Source organism: Balaenoptera ricei, chromosome 1 (assembly GCF_028023285.1).
Source record: "Balaenoptera ricei isolate mBalRic1 chromosome 1, mBalRic1.hap2, whole genome shotgun sequence".
In the NCBI taxonomy this organism is placed as follows: domain Eukaryota; kingdom Metazoa; phylum Chordata; class Mammalia; order Artiodactyla; family Balaenopteridae; genus Balaenoptera; species Balaenoptera ricei.
This window is the reverse complement of record NC_082639.1, coordinates 22,178,795-22,201,225: the sequence shown is the minus strand read 5'-3', so window position 1 is coordinate 22,201,225 and position 22,431 is coordinate 22,178,795. Positions and strand designations below refer to the sequence as shown.

Here is a 22,431-nt window from a genome sequence, read left to right as displayed (position 1 = left end):
AGGGGCAGATGATAATTGGGAGGCTGAAGGAAAGGGAGTGAGGCTGGAGGCCAGGCCCAAAGGCTCCTCCGATTTACTTCTGGGAAGAGGTAGACTTAATAAAGGAGTCATGGCAAGCTAGGGCCAGGCCGCCAATAAGATTAAGAGATTCTTGGAAATCTAGCTGTCCATCAGAGTCGAGGTCCAGCTTCTTCATCATGCGGTCAAGGTCACCAGGGTCCTTCTGGTTCTTTGTGAAGGCACCCAGCTCTGTATTCATGAAGATAAGGAACTCGGCCTTGGAGAGTTTGCTGTTGTTACCGTCCCTTCCAGCATGCCTTTGGAAAACAGCAATCAGAGGCTCGATGCACCGTTCAGTCTCTGTAGGGCTGGATATTTTTGCCACGTTTGGAGAGGAGCGAAGCACGGGGCTGCGAGCGAAGAGCGGCGAGGCGCGAACTCCCCAATTTTTGATGAGCGTGTGTTACTTAAAAAGAAAAAAAGCTTTAAACAAACCAAACGTCCATCAATAGGTAAATGGATAAACAAATTGGGATATATTCATACAACACAATAGTATTCAGCAATTTAAAAAAAAGAACAAAGTACTGATAGACAAATCTAAAAACATTCTGAGTGAAAGAAGCCAGGCACAAAAGAATATATAATTGTGATTCCATTTATAAGATATCCTGAAGCAGACAAAACTAATCTATAGTGAAATAAATGAGATCTCTGCTTGCCTGGATTAAGGAACGGGAAAGATTGATTGCAAAGAGATACAAGGGAACTTTTTTGGAATATGGAAATATTCTATATCTTAACTGTGGTGGCGGTTACTGAGGTGTGTATATTTGTCAAAACGCGTCAGGCTGTACATTTAAATGGGTGCATTCGAATTGTATGTGTATCTATCTCAATAAAATTGATTAAAATAATGAACAAAATTTCGTTTTTTTTCTGGTTACAAGAGCATTTCCTACTTATTGTGAGAAGTTCTAATATTTTAGAAAAAAGTTCAAATATTTAGGAAAAAGTTACTTTCTCCATTTTGAGAAATTGGAAAGTCACAGCAACTCTAACCACAGGGTTTGTACACAGTAAATTTTGGTAAATCAAAAAACAGAGTAGGAGAGAGAATTAACCCCATGAGGAAGCAAAGAAGAGTGAATAGAATGTTACACCCAGTAAGAACAACAGAAATCCAGGAGAAGCCCTGCTGGAGGATGAGGCCGTCAGGGGTGACAAGACAGGTGTGTGACCCCTATGACACGCCCCCACAGGTGGGAAGGAAGTGAGAATGGAGGTCAGAATAGGTGAACTGATAAGGAATTGTGTGTCACTGGCTTTTCTACTTGCTCTTAGGGTTCTGTCTTCCCATTCCCTTGGGGGAAAGAGTGATTACATTTAAGGTATGCCTTAAATGTAATCACAAGTATCCTTATGAGAGGGAGATAGAGGCTGTGGCAATGACAAAAATCATGATGGCAGAGAAAAGCTGAGAACAGATGAAGGAGGAAGTGGGCACAGGGTCCTTGGTAATGACCAAGTCAACCAGGGAGCTAATTCCCAAGGACATTGTTGTCCTTCCTTCTTGGTCAGTATCGTTGATTGATTCCCCCATTTGTCCTTCATGAATAGACTTGTATTAGTCAGCAATTACGCACCAAGAACCCATAGAAAGTCCCACCTTGGCATTCTCTGTGGATGCAAAAATGGTGGAAGACTCAGGTCCCAGTCCCCACTACAGTGGGAAAAAGAAAACTAGTAATGACTCCTAATAGTTTACATGTGCACAGCAGTGTAAAGTTCACCAAGTATTTTTCATTCATTTCAGTCCAGTCTCCCACCATCAGGCGTAAGAGGTAAGAGGAGGGGCAGTGCGGCAAAGGAGAAAGAGGCAGACATACCCCACCTAGGCTGAGATGCCAACTCCACCTCCTATAAGCCGATGACCTCAAGCAGTGACATCCTCTCCTATGGCCACTATGAAGATAAAGAGACATGTACATGACACACCTAGCACAGTGGTATGTACTGTGACTGGATTGCTGGTACTGTGGTCATCCCAGTTTTACCGATGTGGACATGGCTCAATGGAAGTCATGAAAAAATTGTAAGCAAGAGCTGAGACTTTCTGAGAAATCTCCAAGTTGGAAGACTCCTTCACCACTGTTGTCTGTTCTTCCCCCAGAATGGGCTGTTCAGGAAAGAGACCATGCCCAAAGGGTGATTTAGGGAAAGACCTGCTGACATGAAAGCATAGGATCATAGACTTAAAAGTGATCAACTCCAGGAATTCCCAGTGGTTAGGATTCAGTGCTTTCACTGCCAGGGCCCAGGTTCGATCCCTGGTCAGGGAACTAAGATCCTGTAAGCCGAGTGGTGCAGCCAAAACAGAAAAAGTGATCAGCTCCCTCTCCCCGACCCCACAGAATGGATGGGGAAACCAAGGCCCAGTGAGCAGAAGGGACTTGCCTAAATGAGTCAGCATAGAATGTCAATCCCTGAACAGTGGCCAGACTTTACTCTTGCTATTTCCTTCTGAACCCAAGCTCTCTAGTCCTACAGATTTGGGGTCGATTCCTCATTTTTATTTTAAATATATATAGTTTTTGATGTACATATGTCTTTTTTAAAGTCTTTATTGAGTTTGTTACAGTATTGCTTCTATTTTATGTTTTGGTTTTTTGGCTTCGAGGCATGTGGGATCTTAGCTCCTCGACCAGGGATGGAACCTGCACCCCCTGCATTGGAAGGCGAAATCTCATCGACTCGGACCACCAGGGAAGTCCCTGGGGTCTATTCTTGACCCTGCACTAACTAGCTGTGGGTTGTAACATCTCTGATGCTCAGTACCTGCATTTGTAAAATGAAATAATAGCATCTCACTGGTTTGCTATAAATATTAAATTATATGGTGCATGTCGAGTGCACAATAATTTAAACATGTGTACATTTCCCATTTTACAGATGAGGAACTGAGGCTTGTTGAAACTTCCCTTGGTTCAGGATTGTACCTAAGGTCAAAGAGTGAGCCTAGAAGACACTGAAGAAACCTCTGGGTGAGGACTGTGGGTGCACAGGCTGAGCCAAGCTCTCCTTGCCCCTGTCAGTGGGAGCCACCATTCTGTTCAGGAGCTCAAGAAGACACTAGCCATCCACGGTGACCTTCCCTGCCTCTGAGGCCTCGGTGCATAAACAGGTTGTGAAACAACCTGGGCAGTGACTCAGCCGGGGGCCTGTTCTGCTGGTCAGTGCAGACAGGCTGAGGCTGTTTGGTTGAGCCTTGAAAGGACATCGTGTCTGACAAACATGTTGCTTGTCAAAGCCCTGATGATGGTGTCAAGCACAGACTGTGAACTCTGGTCCCTGAGGCGTCACAGATGACTGAACTGGGGTGCTTGAGTTGTAGACAACATCTCCTGGTTGTTATTCTGGTCTAACAACCACCCAGGGCCAATGTCATGAAGAGGGGAATGTGTTAGAGGCTGGGGAACCCCTATTTCTCAAGAGGCAGCTTGACATTTTGGCCAGGGTCTGAGCTTTTGGTGTCCACATTATGCAGACCTGAGTTCAGATTCTGACCCTGTTGCCTATTGTCCTTGTGACCTTGGACAGATGGCTTACCCTCGCTAGGTTTCAATGTACTTATTCTATGTAATGCCCACCTCACAGAATTGTCTTTTCAAGATAAAAGGTGTAAATTTCCTGAAACATGGAAAACACTCCATAAGTTGTTATTAGGATCCTGTGCCCAAATCTGCCTCTTTCTCCACTTCAAACTGAAATTGCCCCTCCGGAGCTAAGGGTTTACACTGTAGTGGCACTTTTCCACTCAGCCAGAAGTGGTGAAAAAGCAATCGGTATCACTTTCACAGATACATGCCCAAGGGCAGTTGTATCATTTCTATTCTATTGATTACTGGATTTATTTCCTAATATTAGAAGAGAAAGAGACATTTTTAACCAAGGGGTGTGGTAGGTCGAAAATTGGTCCCCAAAGACATGCAGATCCTAATCTCTGGAACCTGTGAATGTTACCATATATAGCCAAAGAGACTTTGTAGATGTGATTAAGTTAAGGATACTGAGATGGAGAGATTATCCAGGTATGCCTTAAATGTAATCACAAGTATCCTTATGAGAGGGAGATAGAGGAATATTTGACTGCAAAAGAGGAGTAGGCAACGTGATGACAAAAGCAGAGATTGGAGTGATGTGACAGCAAGTCAAAGAATTCAAGCTGCCCCCAGAAGCTGGAAGAGGCAAGGAATGAATTTTTCCCTGGAGCCTCCAAAAGAAATCAGCTCTGCCAAACCTTGATTTTAGCCCCATAAGACTCATCATTTCTGACTTCTGGCTCCCAGAGCTGTAAAAGAGTACATTTCTGTTGTTTTAAGTCACTAAATTTGTGGTCATTTGTTACAATTGCATTAGGAAACTAATCCAAGGCTGTGGTTGTCTTACTAATTATAAAAGTGAATACTTGTGGTATATACCCACACAATGGAATACTATTTGACAATAAAAAGGAACAAAGTATTGATACATGCTACAATGTGGATGAACCTTGAAAACATTATGCTAAGTGAAAGAAGCTGATCACAAAGGACTACATATTGTATGGTTCCATTTATATGAAATAATCAGATTAGGCACATCTAGAGGGACAGAAATTATATCAGTGGTTGCTTAGGACTGGGAGGATGTGAGGCTTGGGGAGTGATGGCTGAGATGATGCAGGGTTTTTTGTGGGGGGAGTAGTGAAAATGTTCTAAAATTTATTGTGGTGACTATTGCACAACTCTGTGAACATACTGAAAACCATTGAATTGTACACTCGTATGGTATGTGAATTGTACCTCAGTAAAATTGTTCAAAAATAATACTAAGGGCTTCCCTGGTGGCGCAGTGGTTGAGAATCTGCCTGCCAATGCAGGGGACATGGGTTCGGGCCCTGGTCTGGGAAGATCCCACATGCCGTGGAGCAACTAGGCCCGTGAGCCACAATTACTGAGCCTGCGCGTCTGGAGCCTGTGCTCCGCAACAAGAGAGGCCGCGATAGTGAGAGGCCCGCGCACCGCGATGAAGAGTGGCCCCCGCTTGCTGCAACTGGAGAAAGCCCTAGCACAGAAACGAAGACCCAACACAGCCATAAATAAATAAATAAATAAATTAAAAATTAAAAAAAAAAAAATACTAAGAGCTAACATTTATTGAACTCTTGCCAGACATTGTGCTATAGTTTAAGAGCCTTCTCATTTAATACTGGAATAATAATAATATAATAACTAACCTTAGCACTGGCTACAGGCCAGGCACTATTTTAAAGTATTTTACAGAGATTAACTCCTTTAATCCCCATATCAACCCAATAATTTAGATGCTATTATTACCCCAATTTAAGATAAGAAGACTGAGGTACTGAGAGGTTAAATAACTTGCCCAAGGTCACACAGCTTGTAAGTGGTAGAATCACGATTTCATCCCAAGTCAACGGACTCCTGAGCCGGAGATCTTAATGATTTTGTTTGCCTGCAGTCACGCTTGCACCATGGGACTGGCCCCTAGACTGGCTGATTGGATCTAAGGAACTTTCTATTTCCTACCTCCAGTCCTTTGCACTGCTCAGCTGCACTTCCTGTATCTTCATAATTGACTCCCCTTTTGAGCCTAAAGCTTAGCAGATTTCTGTTACTTACACTCAAAAGGGCCCTGATTCAGAAAAGGGCAAATTCCAACCACACCAGGGCAGAGCAGGGCCTTCCAGTGGACTTGGTGAGCCCAGAGCATGTTTTACTGACCCTGGCACCTGGGGCCCCCCAGAGACTACGTGCTGGAGAAAAGACTAAGTGCTTCAGCCCCTCCCAGGCCAGCAGCTCAGCAGTCTTTGCTGCATGTGTTCCAATGTGTAAAGGCCCAGTGAACATTTTTTAATTAAAAATAACTTGTGGGGTTTTAAAAAAAGGTACTATTACTGAAGTTCATTTACAGGCAATAGAATACTGTAATTAAAATCCTGGCCTCTGAACTCTGGAAAACAGTTTGGCAGTTTCTTAAAAACTAATTACACAATCACTATACAACCCAGCAATTGCAAACCTGTGCATTTATCCCAGAGAAGTGAAAACTTCTGTTAAGACAAAAACCTGTACATGAATGTTTAGAGCAGCTCAATTGGTAGTAGTTAAAAACTGGAAACAACCCAGATGTCCTTAAGTAGGTGAATAGTTAAACCATGGTGTACCTATGGAATACCACTCAGCTTGGAGTACTACTCAACAATGAAAGGAAATAAAATATTGATACACACAATGACCTGGATGGACTTCCAGAGAATTATGCTAAGCAGAAAAAGCCAAACTCAAAAAGTTACATTTGGGACTTCCCTGGCAGTCCAGTGGTTAAGACTCCACGCTCCCAGTGCAGGGGGCATGGGTTCAATCCCTGATCAGGGAACTAAGATCCCGCATGCCACGCAGCCAAAAAAAAGGTTACACTTGGTACAATTCATTTGTATAACACTCTTGAAATGACAAAATTATAGAAATGGAGATCAGATTACTAATGTCAGGGGTTAAGGAGGGGATAGAGGCAGGAGGGAACTGTGTGTGGCTATAAAAAGGCAATGTGAGGAATCCTTGTGGTGATGGAATAGTCTGTGTCCTGACTGTATCAATGTTGTGATAGTGTTCCTATAGTTTTGCAAAATGTTATTATTGGGAGAAACCAGGTAAAGGGTACATAGGACCTCTTTGTACTGTATCTTAAAACTGCATGTGAGGGAATTCCCTGGTGGTCCGTTGGGTAAGACTCCGAGCTCCCAATGCAGGGGCCCTGGGTTCAATCCCTTGTCAGGGAACTAGATCCCGCATGCATGCCACAACTAAGAAGTCCACATGCCTGCAACTATGAGCCCCCATGCCACAACTAAAGATCCCACATGCTGCAACTAAGACCCGGCGCAGCCTAAATAAATAAATAAATACTAAAAAAAAAAAAATCCTGGGCCCTATATTCAAATCATGCCTCCACCTTTTATCAGCTCTGTCTTAGAGTAGGTTACTCTTCCTCTCTGGCCTCAGTTTTTACTCATCTTACAGATATTTTTGTGAGAAACAAACGATATTACGCATATAAAATGTTAAGTACAGTACCAGGTACATTGTAAGAACTTAATAAATAATTCCACCACTCTCAACATTTGTATCGATTTCTGTTTTTAGCTCCACAGTTCCAAGCACTGCATCCAGACATAATGTCTAGCTCCAAAAGATTGTAGTGGAACAAAGAAAGAATTCCTTTAAGTATCTCTTTCTCTCTTTTTTAAATAGCAGCTTTATTGAGAGCTTTATTTTAAATTCACCCATTTAAAATAAACAAGTCAATGGTTTTTAGTATATTCATAGATTTTTGCAACCATCACCACAGTCAATTTTAGAATATTTTATCACCCCAAAAGGAAATTTAGCACCTATTAGCCATCATTCACTATTTCCCCCTCAATATACTCTCCAGTCCCCACCCTAGGCAACAACAAATCTACTTTCTGTCCCTATAGATTTACCTATTCTGGATGTTTCATGTAAATGGAATCATAAAAAATGTGGTCTTTTGTGACTGACTTTTTTCACTTAGTGTAATGTTTTCAAGGTTCATTCATGTAAAATTTATCAGTACTTTATTCCTTTATATTGCTGAATAATCTTCCATTATATGGATTTTCTTTATCCTTTCATCAGTTGATGGACATTTGGGTTGTTTTTGGCTATTATACATAATGCTGCTGTGAACATTTGTGTATAACTTTTTGTGTAGACAGATGTTTTCATCTCTCTTGGGTATATACCAAAAAGTAGAATTGTTGGGTCATATGGCAACTCTGTGTTTTACCTTTTGAGGAATTGCCTGACTCTTTTCCAACGTGGCTGCATCATTTTACATTCCTAGCAGCTGTATATGGGGGTTCCAATTTTTCCACGTTCTCTTCTCTTTTCTTTCTTTCTTTCTTTCTTCCTTTCTTTCTTTTCTTTCTTTCTTTCTCCCTTTCTCCCTTTCTTCTTCCTTTCTTCCTTCCTTCCTTCCTTTCTTTCTTTCTTTGTTTCTTTCTTTCTGAAACCTTTCCCAGAAGCCCTCCAGCAGACTCTCCTTCCTGTCTTATTGGCCAGAACAAGATCAGATACATGGCTGCCCCTAAAACTATCACTAGCATTATCTTGACTGGCTTAGAGTTAAGTCTTCAGCTCAGTTCTGGATGGGGACACATTCCCTAAGAGGTGAATACCTGGACAAACTTGGAGTTCAATGAACAAAGAAGAAAGAAGAAAGAGATTTGGGGTAGGTAACAATATTCCGTTACAATGTCTTTCAGGTCTATTTCTTACAAACTTATGAAAATATTTTAAACAAAACAAAAAAAATGAGATCATATTGTATTATACATACTGTTTTGTATGATTTATCACTTAATGAAACACTGAATATATCTTCCATGATCATACACATTCGTTCATAACATGATTTTAATGGCTGAATGACATTTTAAGTTCTGCAACATACCGAAGCCTTTCTGGTTTGTCTTGGCACGCTTAAAATCGGATTCATAGCAGTATTTAAGTTCTGGCTCAGAAAGAAAGCAATGGATGATGGCAAACTAATTTCTTGGATTCTCTGTCTAACTCAAGGCAAGAACTCAGGTGCCCTCTTTCCCTGAGAAGAGGGATTGGTACGCACTCCCTCTCCTTTCCCACACTTAGAGTCTCTTTACCCTCTAGGGAGCTTCCTTCAGTAATTGTTACATCGCCTTCTTTTACTTTCTTGCTGGCTGTTTTCCCCTCCCTTTCATGTCTCTCTAGAGTCTATATAGAACTCCTGAGAATGACATTTGAGACCTCTTATAATTGTATCAGTCAGAGTTCTAGTTGCAAGGGCCAAAAAACCAGCCTCATGTAACTGAAGAGGATTAGGTGAAGACTTCAGGCATCTCTGGATCTAGAGACTCAAAAACATTCATAAAGAATTTCTCTCTCTTTCTCTCTAACTCTACCTCCGTGTCTGGCTCCCTCTTTCCTTTCCTTTCTCCTAGCTTCCCTAGTGAAACACAGCTCCTTTTTTCCCAAGAGTTCCAAAAAATGTGCTGGGGAGGATTCTCATTGACCCAGCTTGGGTTATATGTCCATCTTTGTACCAGTCACTGTTGCGCTCTAATTGGCTAGACCAGACTTCATTGTGTGCCCACGTCTGGAGATATAAAGGTGGGGTTGGGCCTACCAGAACTATATAGATATCAGAGTAGGATAAGTGAATCTCTAAAGCATAATAGGAATGTGCAGTTTCCAAAAAGTATAAAGGAGGCTGGGTAGGTAAATGCGGACATCCTTTCCAGGATATTTAGCATGGTATTCAGTTTGTCCCCAACAGTGTGGCCATGGGGGTTGTTTACAACTCAGTATCCATTCTGACCAGTTGATGCCATGAGCTTCCAGTTTTTAACTATTTTGAACATACCTCTGTCCATTTCCTTCAAACAAGTAGTCTTGCCGCAATTTATTAATGTTCTCAGCCAGACCATCTGTTCCTGCTCCCAAAGGCACGCATCCTGTGGCCCAACCCAGTAGTTACACATCTCAGGACCTCACTCTGAAGGAAGAGTCTGGCTGTCTACTTTTAAGCCTACTTATCTTCAAAGAACACCAACTCAATTACCATTTCCTCCATGAAGCCTCCCTGATTGCCTCCACCTGGAATTGACCTCCGCCCTGCCCTACCCCACCTGAATGCTCTTTATTAGCACTTCTCTTATCATCTCTTTGCTTGGAATTAGACTTTTACCTGTCTTTAGCTCCCTATGAGACTCTAAGCTTCTTGAAGAAAAGGACTACATCTTATTCATCCTTTTATTTCCTAAAAGTCTGTCACAGCAATCCTCTGCCACTTAATCAGTTCTGTGGCATTAGGAAAAGCCCTTCCCCTCTTTGAGCTTTGATTTATTCTTTTGTAAAATAGGGATGATGGTGGTCCTTACCTCACAGCTTTTTGTGAGACCTGAAACACTCATACATAATTTACTGAACATATACTATGTGTGTCATCATGTGCCTTATAAGGTGCAAATACCTAGTGCTAGCAGATCTGGGACTCAAATGTGCTTTTCTAAATAGGCTATGTATGCTCCTAACCACTATTCCAAACAGCGTCCCATACTGGAGAAAGACAGTGCCTGGCACACAGTAGGAGTACAGTGAACGTTGCTAAATGCTTGGCTCTGTTGAATTGAATCAAATTCTGCTTTGGCCCCGCTTTCCCCTGGACTGTGGTTTGCCCCTCTTCAGTTTATCCTACCTGTGTAATCAGACCACGTGACACCTCCCTGGTGGGGGGTGCCCCACTTAATTCCTGCTGACCTGGAATGTGTCTTCCCAGCACTCCTGCAAACTGGGAGGAGCCTATGGGCTGTAAATTCTGGATCTGGGACATCCCAGAGGTCTTTGCACCAACCCAGACAGCAGCTGGAACTCCAGCCGAGAGAGAGACTCTGCCTGGTGGGGGAGGGGAAATGTGTGAGCCATCTCATCCTTCCCCCCAACAGAGGAGTACAATGTCCAAGGCCTCCGGTGTCCTGTCTTGGACGTATTCCTCACCTTTTGGTTTCTGGGGAATTTGTGGAGATAAAACCACTTCATTGTGAGTCTCCTCACTTCGTAGCAACTTTGTGGCTAGATATTTGGGAAAAGGACCATGGGGAATCTGGATCTGCCAAATTCATATTCCTGTTCCTGGAAACATATTTTCCCCAAAGTTATTTGTTTTTCATTTACTGAGCAGTTGATATGTGCCAAGTGTTGAACTGAACACGTTATGTACATTATTTAATTCAGGATTTCTCAATCTTGGGACTCTTGATATTTTGGACTGGATAATTCTTTGTTGTAAAGGACTGTCCTGTGCATTGTAGGGCAGCATCCCTGGCCTCTATCCACCAGATGCTAGTTGCACCTGCCCACTTGTGACAACTGAAACATGTCTCCAGACTTCGCCAGGTGTCCGGGGGGGTGGCGGGGGGAGCGGCAAAATCATTCCAGGGTGAGAACCACTGATTTAAAGGAACAGACTCTACAGTACACTGCGGAGGGGGAAAACAGATTGTAAAACAGACTGTTTACTATGTTGCCATTTTGTTAGCATATTTCGACATAGAAGGAAGATCTAGAAGATAAATTCTACAAGAGAATAACAGTAGTACTCTCTAGGGGTGGATTTTTTTTTAATAAGTTTATTTATTTATTTATTATTTTTGGCGGAGTTGGGTCTTCGTCGCTGGGCGCGGGCTTTCTCTAGTTGTGGCGAGCAGGGGCTACTCTTCACTGTGGTGCGCGGGCTTCTCATTGCAGTGGCTTCTCTTGTTGCAGAGCACGGGCTCTAGGTGCGCGGGCTTCAATAGTTGTGGCACGTGGGCTCAGTAGTTGTGTCTCGTGGGCTCTAGAGCGCAGGCTCAGTAGTTGTGGTGCACGGGCTTAGTTGCTCCGCGGCATGTGGGATCTTCCCCGACCAGGGAACAAACCTGTGTGCCCTGCATTGGCAGGCGGATTCTTAACCACTGTGCCACCAGGGAAGCCCCAGAAATTTCTTATAAAATTAAATATACAGGGACTTCCCTGGTGGTGCAGTGGGTAGGACTCCATGCTCCCAGTACAGGGGGCCCGGGTTCAATCCCTGGTCAGGGAACTAGATCCCATGTGCATGCAGCAACTAGGAATTTCGCATGCCACAACTAAGGAGCCTGCCTGCCGCAGCTAAGACATGGCGCAACCAAATAAATAAATATATTTTTAAAAAAGGCACTTCCATACTGTTCTCTATAGTGGCTGTTACCATTAAATATAAATAAATAAATGAATAAATAAATATACATTTACCACATGTCCCAACAATTTCATGCCTATGGTTTTACCTAAGAGAAATAAAAATCTCTGCTCACACAAATAGTAGCTTTATTCATAATAGCCAAAACTACAAACAACTCAAATATCCATTAACTGGTGAATAGGTAAACAAATTGTGATATATTCATGCAATAATATTCTATTTGGCAATAAAAAGGAATAAACTACTGATACACACAACAGCATGATGAATCTCAAAAGCATTATGCTAACTGAAAGAAGCCAGCCACAAAAGCTTACATCATGAATACTTCCTTTTATATGAAATTCTAGAAAAATCAAAACTATAGTGGCAAAGCAAAACCAGTGGTTCTTAGGGGATGGTATTGGGGGAAGGGACTGATATTAAAAGAACTCAAGGAACTTTTGAGGGGGGATTAAAATATTCCATATCATGATTTTGGTGATGGTTAGGTGACTGTATACCTTGGTCAAAACTCAATGAGCTGTACATTTAAAATGGGTAAATTTTATTGTATGCAAATTCTACCTCAGTATGGCTCACTGTAAAAGTTTTGATGCCATGACAGACCTATTAGAATGACTAAAATGAAAAAGACCGATTATACCAAGTGTTAAAGAAGATGTGGAGCAACTTGTGCCCTTGAACACTGTTGGTGAGAGTGTGAAACAGTACAAACTCTTTAGGAAACAGTTGGGCAGTTTTTTGTGAAGTTAAACATACATTTGTCATACAACCCAGCAATTCCACTTCTAGGTATTTACCCAAGAGGAATGCAAATATATGTCCACAAAAGGACTTATAACTGAATATTCATAGCAGATTAACATAAGTAGCTCCAAACTGAAAATAAGCCAAATGTTCAACTGATAAACAGAGGAAAGGCCTGGGGTATATTCATACAATGAAATAGCACTCAGCTATAAAAAGGAATGACCTACCAATATAGAAAACTCATGAATAAACTTTAAAAACATTAGGCTGAACAAAAGAAACAATACACAAAAAATATATACTGTATAATTCCACTTATATGAAATTATAGAACAGGCGCAACTAATCTGTACTTGAATGCAAAACTTTTTAAAAGGAATGGCAAAATAGATCCATCAAAGATATTCAAGCAGGAAAATTACATATACAAGGCTATGTTTGAGGAGATGACTTAACACCTGTTTGATGTGATTAGAACAATGAGAAGACAATTTGGTTTTCTTTCTTATATAATTTGCTGATTTTTCACATTTTAAAAACTAAAAACAAAGGTGGTGTGATGAATTGGGCGATTGGGATTGACATGTATACACTGATGTGGATAAAACTGAACCTGCTGTATAAAAAGATAAATAAAATAAAATTCAAAAACTAAAAAAAAAAAAGTTGCTGTACTACTCAGCCATAAACAACAATGAAATAATGCCATTATTCAGCAACATGGATGGACCTAGAGACTATCATACTAAGTGAACACAGTCAGAGAAAGACAAATACCATATGATATCACTTATATGCAGAACCTAAAATATGACGCAAATGAACTTATCTACGAAACAGAAACAGACCCTCAGACATAGAGAACAGACTTGTGGTTGCCAAGGGGGAGGGGGGTGCGAGAGGGATGGACTGGGAATTTGGGATTAACAGATGCAAACTATTATATATAGAATGGATGAACAACAAGGTCCTGGGACTTCCTTGGTGGCGCAGTGGTTAAGAATCCCCCTGCCAATGCAAGGCACAAGGGTTGGAGCCCTGGTCCGAGAAGATCCCACATGCCGCGGGGCAACTAAGCCCGTGCGTCACAGCTACTGAGCCTGCGCTCCATAGCCCGCGAGCCACAACTACTGAGCCAGCGTGCCACGATTACTGAAGCCCGCACACCTAGAGCCCGTGCTCTGCAACAAGAGAAGCCACCACAATGAGAAGCCCACGTACCGCAAGGAAGAGTAGCCCCCTCTACGAGGAAGAGTAGCCCCCACTCGCTGCAACTAGAGAAAGCCCGCGAGTAGCAATGAAGACCCAACGCAGCCATAAATAAATAAATAAATAAATAAATAAATAAATAAATAAATAAATAAATAAATAAATAAATTTACGGAAAAAAAAAAAAACAAGGTCCTGGGCTTCCCTGGTGGCGCAGTGGTTGAGAATCTGCCTGCCAATGCAGGGGACACGGGTTCAAGCCCTGGTCTGGGAAGATCCCACATGCCACGGAGCAACTGGGCCCGTGAGTCACAATTACTGAGCCTGCGCGTCTGGAGCCTGTGCTCCGCAACAAGAGAGGCCGCGATGGTGAGAGGCCCGCGCACCGCGATGAAGAGTGGTCCCCACTTGCCACAACTAGAGAAAGCCCTCACACAGAAACTAAGACCCAACACAGTCATAAATAAATAAATAAAAGAATGTGAATTTCTTAAAAAAAAAAAAGAAAAAGAAATTGTTAAAAAAAAAAAAAAAAAAAAAAAAGAAAACAAGGTCCTACTGTATAGCACAGGGAACTATATTCAATATCCTGTGATAAACCGTAAAGGAAAAGAATATGAAAAAGAATGTGTACATAATATAGGTATGTATGTATAACTGAATCACTTTGCTGTACAGCAGAAATTAACACAATGTTGTACATCAACTATACTTCAATAAAATAAATATACAAAAGTAAAAAATTAAAAAAGAGTTGCTGGGCTTCACTGGTGGCGCAGTGGTTGAGAATCCGCCTGCCAATGCAGGGGACACGGGTTCGTGCCCCGGTCCGGGAGGATCCCACATGCCACGGAGCAACTAGGCCCGTGAGCCACAACTACTGAGCCTGCGCGTCTGGAGCCTGTGCTCGGCAACGAGAGGCCGCGATAGTGAGAGGCCCGCGCACCGCGATGAAGAGTGGCCCCCGCTCGCCGTAACTGGAGAAAGCCCTCGCACAGAAACGAAGACCCAACACAGCCAAAAATAAATAAATAAATAAATAAATTTATAAAAAAACAAAGTTAAAAAAAAAAAAAAAAAAGAGTTGCTGCCAGTTATGTGGTCATCCCTCCTCTGAGCCCCAATGTTCTGGGAACACCACCTTTTGCCTTTTGTTCTCCTAATTGAGAGGTTGTAACTTCTTTCTACAGTTTTTAGTCTCTGGGTTACCTCAGCATCTTTCTCTTTTCACCTTTATTCTCTTTTAGGATATAACTATGTATCTACTTACCTGTACTAAATCTTATTTTATTTTATTTATTTATTTACTTATTTATTTATCTGGCTGTGCTGGGTGTCAGTTGCGGCACGTGGAATCTTTAGTTGCGGCATGCAGGATCATTTAGTTGTGGCATGCGGGATCTAGTTCCCCGACCAGGGATAGAACCTGGACCCCCTGCATTGGGAGCACGGGGTCTTAGCCACTGGACCACCAGGGAAGTCCCTTAAATCTTATTTTTTTTAAAAAAGAGTTGCTGTAATTTACTCCAATAACATGGGCCAGGTATTGTTTCATCATTAACTGTCTTAAATTTAGAGCAGACACTTCTCCTGATGATTTACTCTTTCTTTGTTTGATATAATGATTGTCTTCTTATTCAACAATAAGAGACCCTGAAACAAAACTTTATCATTTCCCTCATTTCTTCCTTTTTTAAAAAATAAATTTATTTATTTATTTATTTTTATTTTTGGCTGCGTTGGGTCTTTGTTGCTCCACGTGGGCTTTCTCTAGTTGCAGCGAGTGGGGGCTACTCTTTGCTGTGGTGCGCGGGCTTCTCGTCGTGGTGGCTTCTTTTTTTTAATTTATTTTTTATTTTTTATTTTTTTTAATGCTATTCTTGTCTGCTTACATTCTTTTTATGTATGTATGTATGTATGGCTGTGCTGGGTCTTCGTTTCTGTGCGAGGGCTTTCTCTAGTTGTGGCAAGCGGGGGCCACTCTTCATCGCGGTGCGCGGGCCTCTCACTATCGCGGCCTCTCATTGCCGAGCACAGGCTCCAGACGCGCAGGCTCAGTAACTGTGGCTCACGGGCCGAGTTGCTCCGCGGCATGTGGGATCTTCCCAGACCAGGGCTCGAACCCGCGTCCCCTGCATTGGCAGGCAGATTCTCAACCACCGCACCACCAGGGAAGCCCGTGGCTTCTCTTGTTGCAGAGCACAAGCTCCAGGCACGCGAGCTTCAGTAGTTGTGGCACCCGGGCTCAGTAGTTGTGGCTCACGGGCTTAGTTGCTCTGCGACATGTGGATCTTCCTGGACCAGGGCTTGAACCCGTGTCCCCTGAATTGGCAGGCAGATTCTTAACCACTGCACAACCAGGGAAGTCCAATTCTTTTTTTAAAAATGTCTTTTCTTTAGAAATACTTAAACTAAATTTAAAATATTGCCTTACATGTAAGCCATCATCTCTCAAGAAGCAATCAAGTTATCCACGTACCTCTTGTAACTTTGTAGGTATAGTTTTTAATCAATGTTCAAACTGTCTTCACTAAATGGACAAATTACCATTATTACTAATTCTTTTCTCCAGTTAGTTATTGTCAAATTATCTAATGACTACTATATTCATTAGCAAATGCCTAGAATGAAATATTGTCCTAAGCCTAGTGAAGTAATACATTTTGTTGCATTTATGTTTTTGTTCTAATTTTTGAATGCAAAACTTTGTGATTTACTAATAAAGAAATGGGTGATTAAGAACAACAATGACAAACTAACCTGTAGTGACAGAAAGCAGAGAGTAGGTGTCTGGGCGACACAAGATAGGGGATTGGGGGACTCACTGCAAAGTACCACAAGGGAATTTGATTTAGGTGGTGATTACGTAGGTGTGTAATTTTGTCAAAACTCAAGGAACTGTGTGCATTTAGAAAGTATGCATTTTGGGCTTCCCTGGTGGCGCAGTGGTTGAGAATCTGCCTGCTAATGCAGGGGACACGGGTTCGAGCCCTGGTCTGGGAAGATCCCACATGCCGCGGAGCAACTAGGCCCGTGAGCCACAACTACTGAGCCTGCGTGTCTGGAGCCTGTGCTCCACAACAGGAGAGACCGCGATAGTGAGAGGCCCGCGCACCGCGATGAAGAGTGGCCCCCGCTTGCCACAACTAGAGAAAGCCTTCGCACAGAAACGAAGACCCAACATAGCCAAAAATAAATAAATTAATTAATTAAAAAAAAAAAGAAAGTATGCATTTTATTGCATGCAACTTATACTTTAATGAGTTTTATTTGAAAGGAAAAATAAAACAGGGTAAAGAAATGCACATTAGAGGAGAATACCAACCTCGAAGGGAAGAAAGTAAAACCTAGAGAGCCTGGAGGGTCCTGCTTTTGTTGGTCTATGGCTTTGGCTCTGAGCTTTGTTTCCCCCAAATCTTCCCCAAATCTTCCCTATCTTTAAGACCTAGCTGAAATGCTGCCACTTCTAGGAAAGTTCCCTGGCTTCCCCAGCCCACAGTGATTTATCTTTGAAGTTAATATTGATTCTGCATATTAAAACAAAAATCCTCCGTAAATGAGTACAGTGCTTTCAGTTTAAATGCTTTCAGCCCACTATTTCAGCTGGTTCTCACCTTAACCACCAGTCAGGGCAAGGATTATTCTACTCATTTTAGAGTTGGGAAGACTAAGGCTTAGGAAGGGAAGTAACTCACCTAAATATTACAGCCTCCAATTCCTAGGCCTCCAATGCTCCTTCCTCATTGGAGGGGTGGGTAGAAAGAGCACAGGTCGAAGAGTCTAGAACTCCTGCTAATTTGCTTGGCAGATTCCTGGGCAATATTAATATTGCTAGCCCTCAGCTTCCACGGCTGTAAAATGGGTGAAATCCCTGCCTGCCTATGTCCCAGGGTTGTGGTTAGGATTGCGGAAAACAGTCCCTGGTTGGTGAATAAGTTATCAATAAGTATTTAATGCAATCAACACACATAAATTGAGCACTTAACTCTAACACTATGGCAGACAGTGGAGGTACAACAGCGAACAAGGAGACAGGCAAGAAGTAATAAAGATTATGAAAGGTGCTGAAGAGAAAAGGGGTGGAATTAGGTTGAGAAACAGGGATCAGGTCAGAACTCTGATGAGATGATATGAAAGGTGAGGATTGAAGGTTTAGAAAGAGCTAGCCCCCACACAGGTCTGGGAGAGGAGCAGTCTAGGTAGTGGGTATTCTATATTATCTTGCATTTCACAACTCCCATTTCACAGATGAGGAAATTGAGGCTATTCATCTGAAAGAATAACATTGACCCAATCCCTGTCTTCCGTTGAAGGGAGGAAGTAGATTAACTAAACAGGTACTCTATGAACGTTTCCTCATTTGATCTTGACGCTAATAATTTTTGATGGTAATGTTCCCATTTTATAGATGAGGAAATTAAAGAAAGTTATCAAAGGTCATATAGGTACTTGGTTCTGTTTACTTACACTCTGCCTCATTCCAGATGGACTTGCACTCAGATTTGAGCCTTGTCTGACTCGTTCCAAAGTCCAAGCTCTCTCCCCGACACCAGATTGACGCTGCGAGTCTGAGAGCTGGCTACGGAACAGACAACTAGCCAGAGCAGAGGCTGAGTCCAAAACATGGGGAGGCTGTTATTTCTGGAACACTGTTGCCCATATCCAGCACTAGACCAGGCCTCCTGGTGGATACGAACCTGTATTTCACACCTATTTTATTTATTCAGCCCCTACCACATGCCAGGTCCTGCTCTGGGCTCTGGAGATAAAGCAGTGAACACGCTAGACAAAAATCCTCTGCCTTCATGGGGTTTGCAGTCGAGTGGGGAGATGAGTGAGCCCCACAATGGTTATAATATTAGACATAAAAAACGCCTTCCTAAAACAGAGGCGCTAGGTAAGCTTAGGCCAAAGGAGGAAGATGTATACTCAGGGTGGAGGTGGGGAACCAGAGAAACATTTTTGGTTAAGGGGATTTTTTTTCTTTTTTAATAAATTTATTTATTTATTTATTTTTGGCTGCATTGGGTCTTCATTTTTGTGTGCAGGCTTTCTCTAGTAGTGGAGAGCGGGAGCCACTCCCTGCCGCGGTGCGAGGGCCTCGCACCGTCGTGGCCTCCCGGTGTGGGGTGGGGACCTCAGCGGTTGTGGCACGCGGGCTCAGTAGTTATGGTTCACGGGCTCAGTAGTTGTGGCTCGCGGGCTCTAGAGCTCAGGCTCAGTAGCCATGGCACATGGGCCCAGCCGCTCTGCGGCACGTGGGATCCTCCCTGCCCAGGGCTCCAACTGTGTTGCCTGCATTGGCAGGCGGATTCCCAACCACTGCGCCACCAGGGAAGTCCGGTTGAGGGGATTTTTGAGTCTCCATTCCATCACGTCCATCTGTAAAAGGGAGACAATACTAGGCTCTATAGGGCTGTTGTGAGGATGAAATGACATCATGCTTGTGAATTACTTAGTGGAGGACCTGGTATGTAGGCAGTCCTAAATTAGTCTTACTACTTTCTTCACTCCTTCTTCTAATAAATGCTATCTATTGCCTTAGTTTGGGCCACTATAACAAAAATATCTTAGACTGAGTGGCATAAACAACATTTATTTCTCACAGTTCTGGAGGCTGGGAAGTCCAACATCAAGGTACCAGCCAGTTGTGTTCCTGATTAGAGCCCTCATCCTCGTTATGTCCTCACATAGTGGAGCGAAAGTGAGAGAGAAAACAAGCTCTCTCTTGTCTCTTCTTAAAAGGGCACTAATCCCATCATGAGGGGTACACACTCATTACCTAATTACCTCCCAAAGGCCCCATCTGCAAATAACATCACACTGAGGATTAGGATTTCAACATATGAATTTGAGAAGGACATGAACATTCAGTCCACAACATCTGTTTTGTAATAAATAAAATCTCCTTTGAAGACTTCCCATTGCCAATAGGATAAAGTCCAGAATTCTTAATATGCCAGATCTGCCCTAGGCTTTCTTCTTACCTCACCCTTCCTCATATTCTCTCTGCTCCCTCTGCCCTGCCAGGCTGCCTTCCTGCTTCGAATTTTCTCCCATGCTGTCTCCTCTGCCAGAAATCTTTTTTGCTCTGCACCCCTTTCTCCCCTCCCATCCTTGTCTGGTCCTCTCTCATCCTTCATGTCCGAGGTATTTCTCTGGGAACGGTTCCCCTGCCGCACGCTCTCATGGCTCCCTGTGCTTTTTTTTCCCCGTCCAGGACTCATCACAAGTATTTGTATGATGTTTGTCTTTAACACTGGATTTTAAAGTCCATGAGGGCCAGGACTGTATCTGTCTCATTCACTGCTGAACTGCCAGCATCCGGCAGTGTCTGCGACAAAGTAAACACTTGATAATGTTGGCATGAGCCAAGAAAAGGGGTTCCTCCCTGGAATGTGAGTTTAGAAACTCAGAATTGGGGCAGAAGCTCAAGGCTTCCCTGAACAGGAACCAACATTGAGGTCAGAGGTGATTCAGACAGGAGGGGAAAGAAATTCTTCTGCTATAACCAGCTGAGATATGGTTTTTCTCAGAACCAGGGGCATGACACGGGCTGACTTAAGAGAAGGTAAAGCATTCAGGCAGTGAGTGTACTTAACCTTCTCCCCAGAGATGGCAAGTGACTTGCCCAAGGTCTCCAGCCATGGGAGTGGGGATGGGAGTGAGGACCTTTTCTGGCCTTTTCAGCATTGCAGCTGTCGCCTCCAACCTCAGGCAGAGAAAGTTTGGGGGCCACTTCTCCACTCCACTTGTCCTAGGGCTCTGGTGAATGTTCGAAACCTGATGGAGGAGACTCACCCAGCTCCTGTTTCTACCCACTCTCAGCAGCCCTCAATCCAAGCATGGCTTCAAAAGTCAAACCAACCAAGAATCAAGTCACCAGAAACTTCTACTAACTCCAACCTGGGTAGACATGCCTAGGTCCTGGATTGCAGGTTGCAGAAGTCTAAAAGAGATTCACTGGATCCAAACTGGAGCCAAGAGTTTTCAATTCCACATGCAAATCAGCTTGAACATGATTTTTAGAAATACAGACTGAGGGCATAGGGAGTTTGGGGACAAAAGTAATGCTCTGGATGGTTCTTCCCTGGCAGTCCAGCAGTTAAGACTCTGTGCTTCTACTGCAGGGGGCATGGGTTCAATCCCTGGTTGGAGAACTAAGATCCCGCATCCTGTGCGGCATGGCCAAAAAAAAAAACCAGAGTGATGTTCTGGAGTCAGACTGACAAGGATTCAAATTCTATCTCAGTTTCATGATGTTGGGCACATGTCTGAATACTGAATGGCTCACTAGTTCAAGGTACCTGAACTGTGCTAGGTGCTTTTCATGCATTATTTAATCCACACAACTCTCCTGTGACCCTAAGTATTAATTCTGTTGCATAGATAAGGAAATTGAGGAGGGAGAATTGAGGTAACTTGCTTACGGTCAAACATTAAATGTCAAAGTTGGAATTTGAACCTGGGTCTGTCTGTTATGTTAGTGTTCCCTAGACTCTCACTTGAGGTTCCTTTTCCACATCTGTAAAATGGGACCACCACTCTTTTCTCACAGGGTTGCTGTGAAGATGGAGAGATTACTTTTGAAAACATCTGGAAACAGTCACTCAGTGATGCTACCTGGAAAAGAAAATGTTTTGCCCTCGTTTTTTTTTTTGGCAAACTTGAGGCACAGTGAAATTAATCAACCCTCCCCCTCCCAGGGATAATAAATGACTAAGTCAGGACCAGAATCTAAGTTTTGTACTCCAAGTCTGACTTACTTTCTCTCATACCCGATCAAATGACTCCAGAAGGAAGAATGAGTGTATAGGAACACTGCAAAAATGAAGAAGGGAAAGGGTGTAGGAGAGTCAATCAGGGGAGGCTTCCTGGAGGAGACCCAGTTTTCATTTTATGACGGCAGTACTTAGAGGAAGTGGGAAGCCAGCAGGAGAGGTCTTAGCTCTTAGTCATGATGTGGTTTTTCTGATAAGCTTGCTAGAGTTCTTAGTGCCCAGAGAAGCTAAGAAGATTGACCAAGGTCACACAGCTACTAAATGGCACTGGCACAACTTGGAGTCACGTCTAACTCCTTATGCCTGGATCTGTCTCCTTGGTGCCGGGGAGGGAAGGATGAGAAGCAAGTAAGAGTAATGTGATGAGGCAGGAGAAACAAAGGGTCCCCCAGAAATTCTCAAACATCCTCCCTCTGCCACAGGCCAAGGCCTCAGGATCAAGTTGACCCCAGTTGCAATCCTGGTTCCACCACTGACCACTGATGCAGCCTCAGCAATGTCACTTGGCCTCTGAGTCTCAATTCCCTTACAGGATTTTGCTGCGGATTCAGAGAAATGACTCCAAGTACCCAGCCTGGGGCCAGGCATATTGAGAAAAATAAGATGGCCATTATTATTCCACAATGCCAGGCCAGCCACAGATGAGTGGCAGGGCTGGACACCCAAGGGACAAAAGTAGACTTTTAGTGCCAACCACTCCCAACTCTGAGGTCGTGGGCACAAGTGCTTAGCAGGGTAAGGGCTGGCAGGTCAGGTCCATGATGCAATCACAGCTCCCTGCTTATGCCAAGAGGTGAACCATGACCCTTAGGAAATGGAAAAACAGCCCATTAACAAGAAG

General features: G+C 43.1%; 1 protein-coding gene across 1 annotated transcript; it reads right to left on the bottom strand.

Moving 5' to 3' along the window:
- On the bottom strand, positions 1 to 19,869 carry LOC132367975 (protein S100-A11-like). The gene is made up of 2 exons (XM_059926892.1): positions 19,802 to 19,869; positions 1 to 410 (listed from the first exon to the last, which is right to left on the bottom strand). Exons 1-2 carry the CDS (start codon positions 19,867 to 19,869, stop codon positions 74 to 76), a joined length of 405 nt encoding a protein of 134 aa, XP_059782875.1. The 3' UTR covers positions 1 to 73.
- Positions 19,870 to 22,431: the final 2,562 nt, after the last annotated feature.

Coding starts and splice junctions, on each gene's coding strand:
- LOC132367975 (XM_059926892.1), bottom strand. CDS start 19,869: ATGGGAGAAAATTCGAAGCAGGAAGGCAGCCTGGCAGGGCAGAGGGAG. Junction 411..19,801: donor CAGAGAGAATATGAGGAAGG/GTGAGGTAAGAA, acceptor CTTCGCTCGCAG/CCCCGTGCTTCGCTCCTCTC.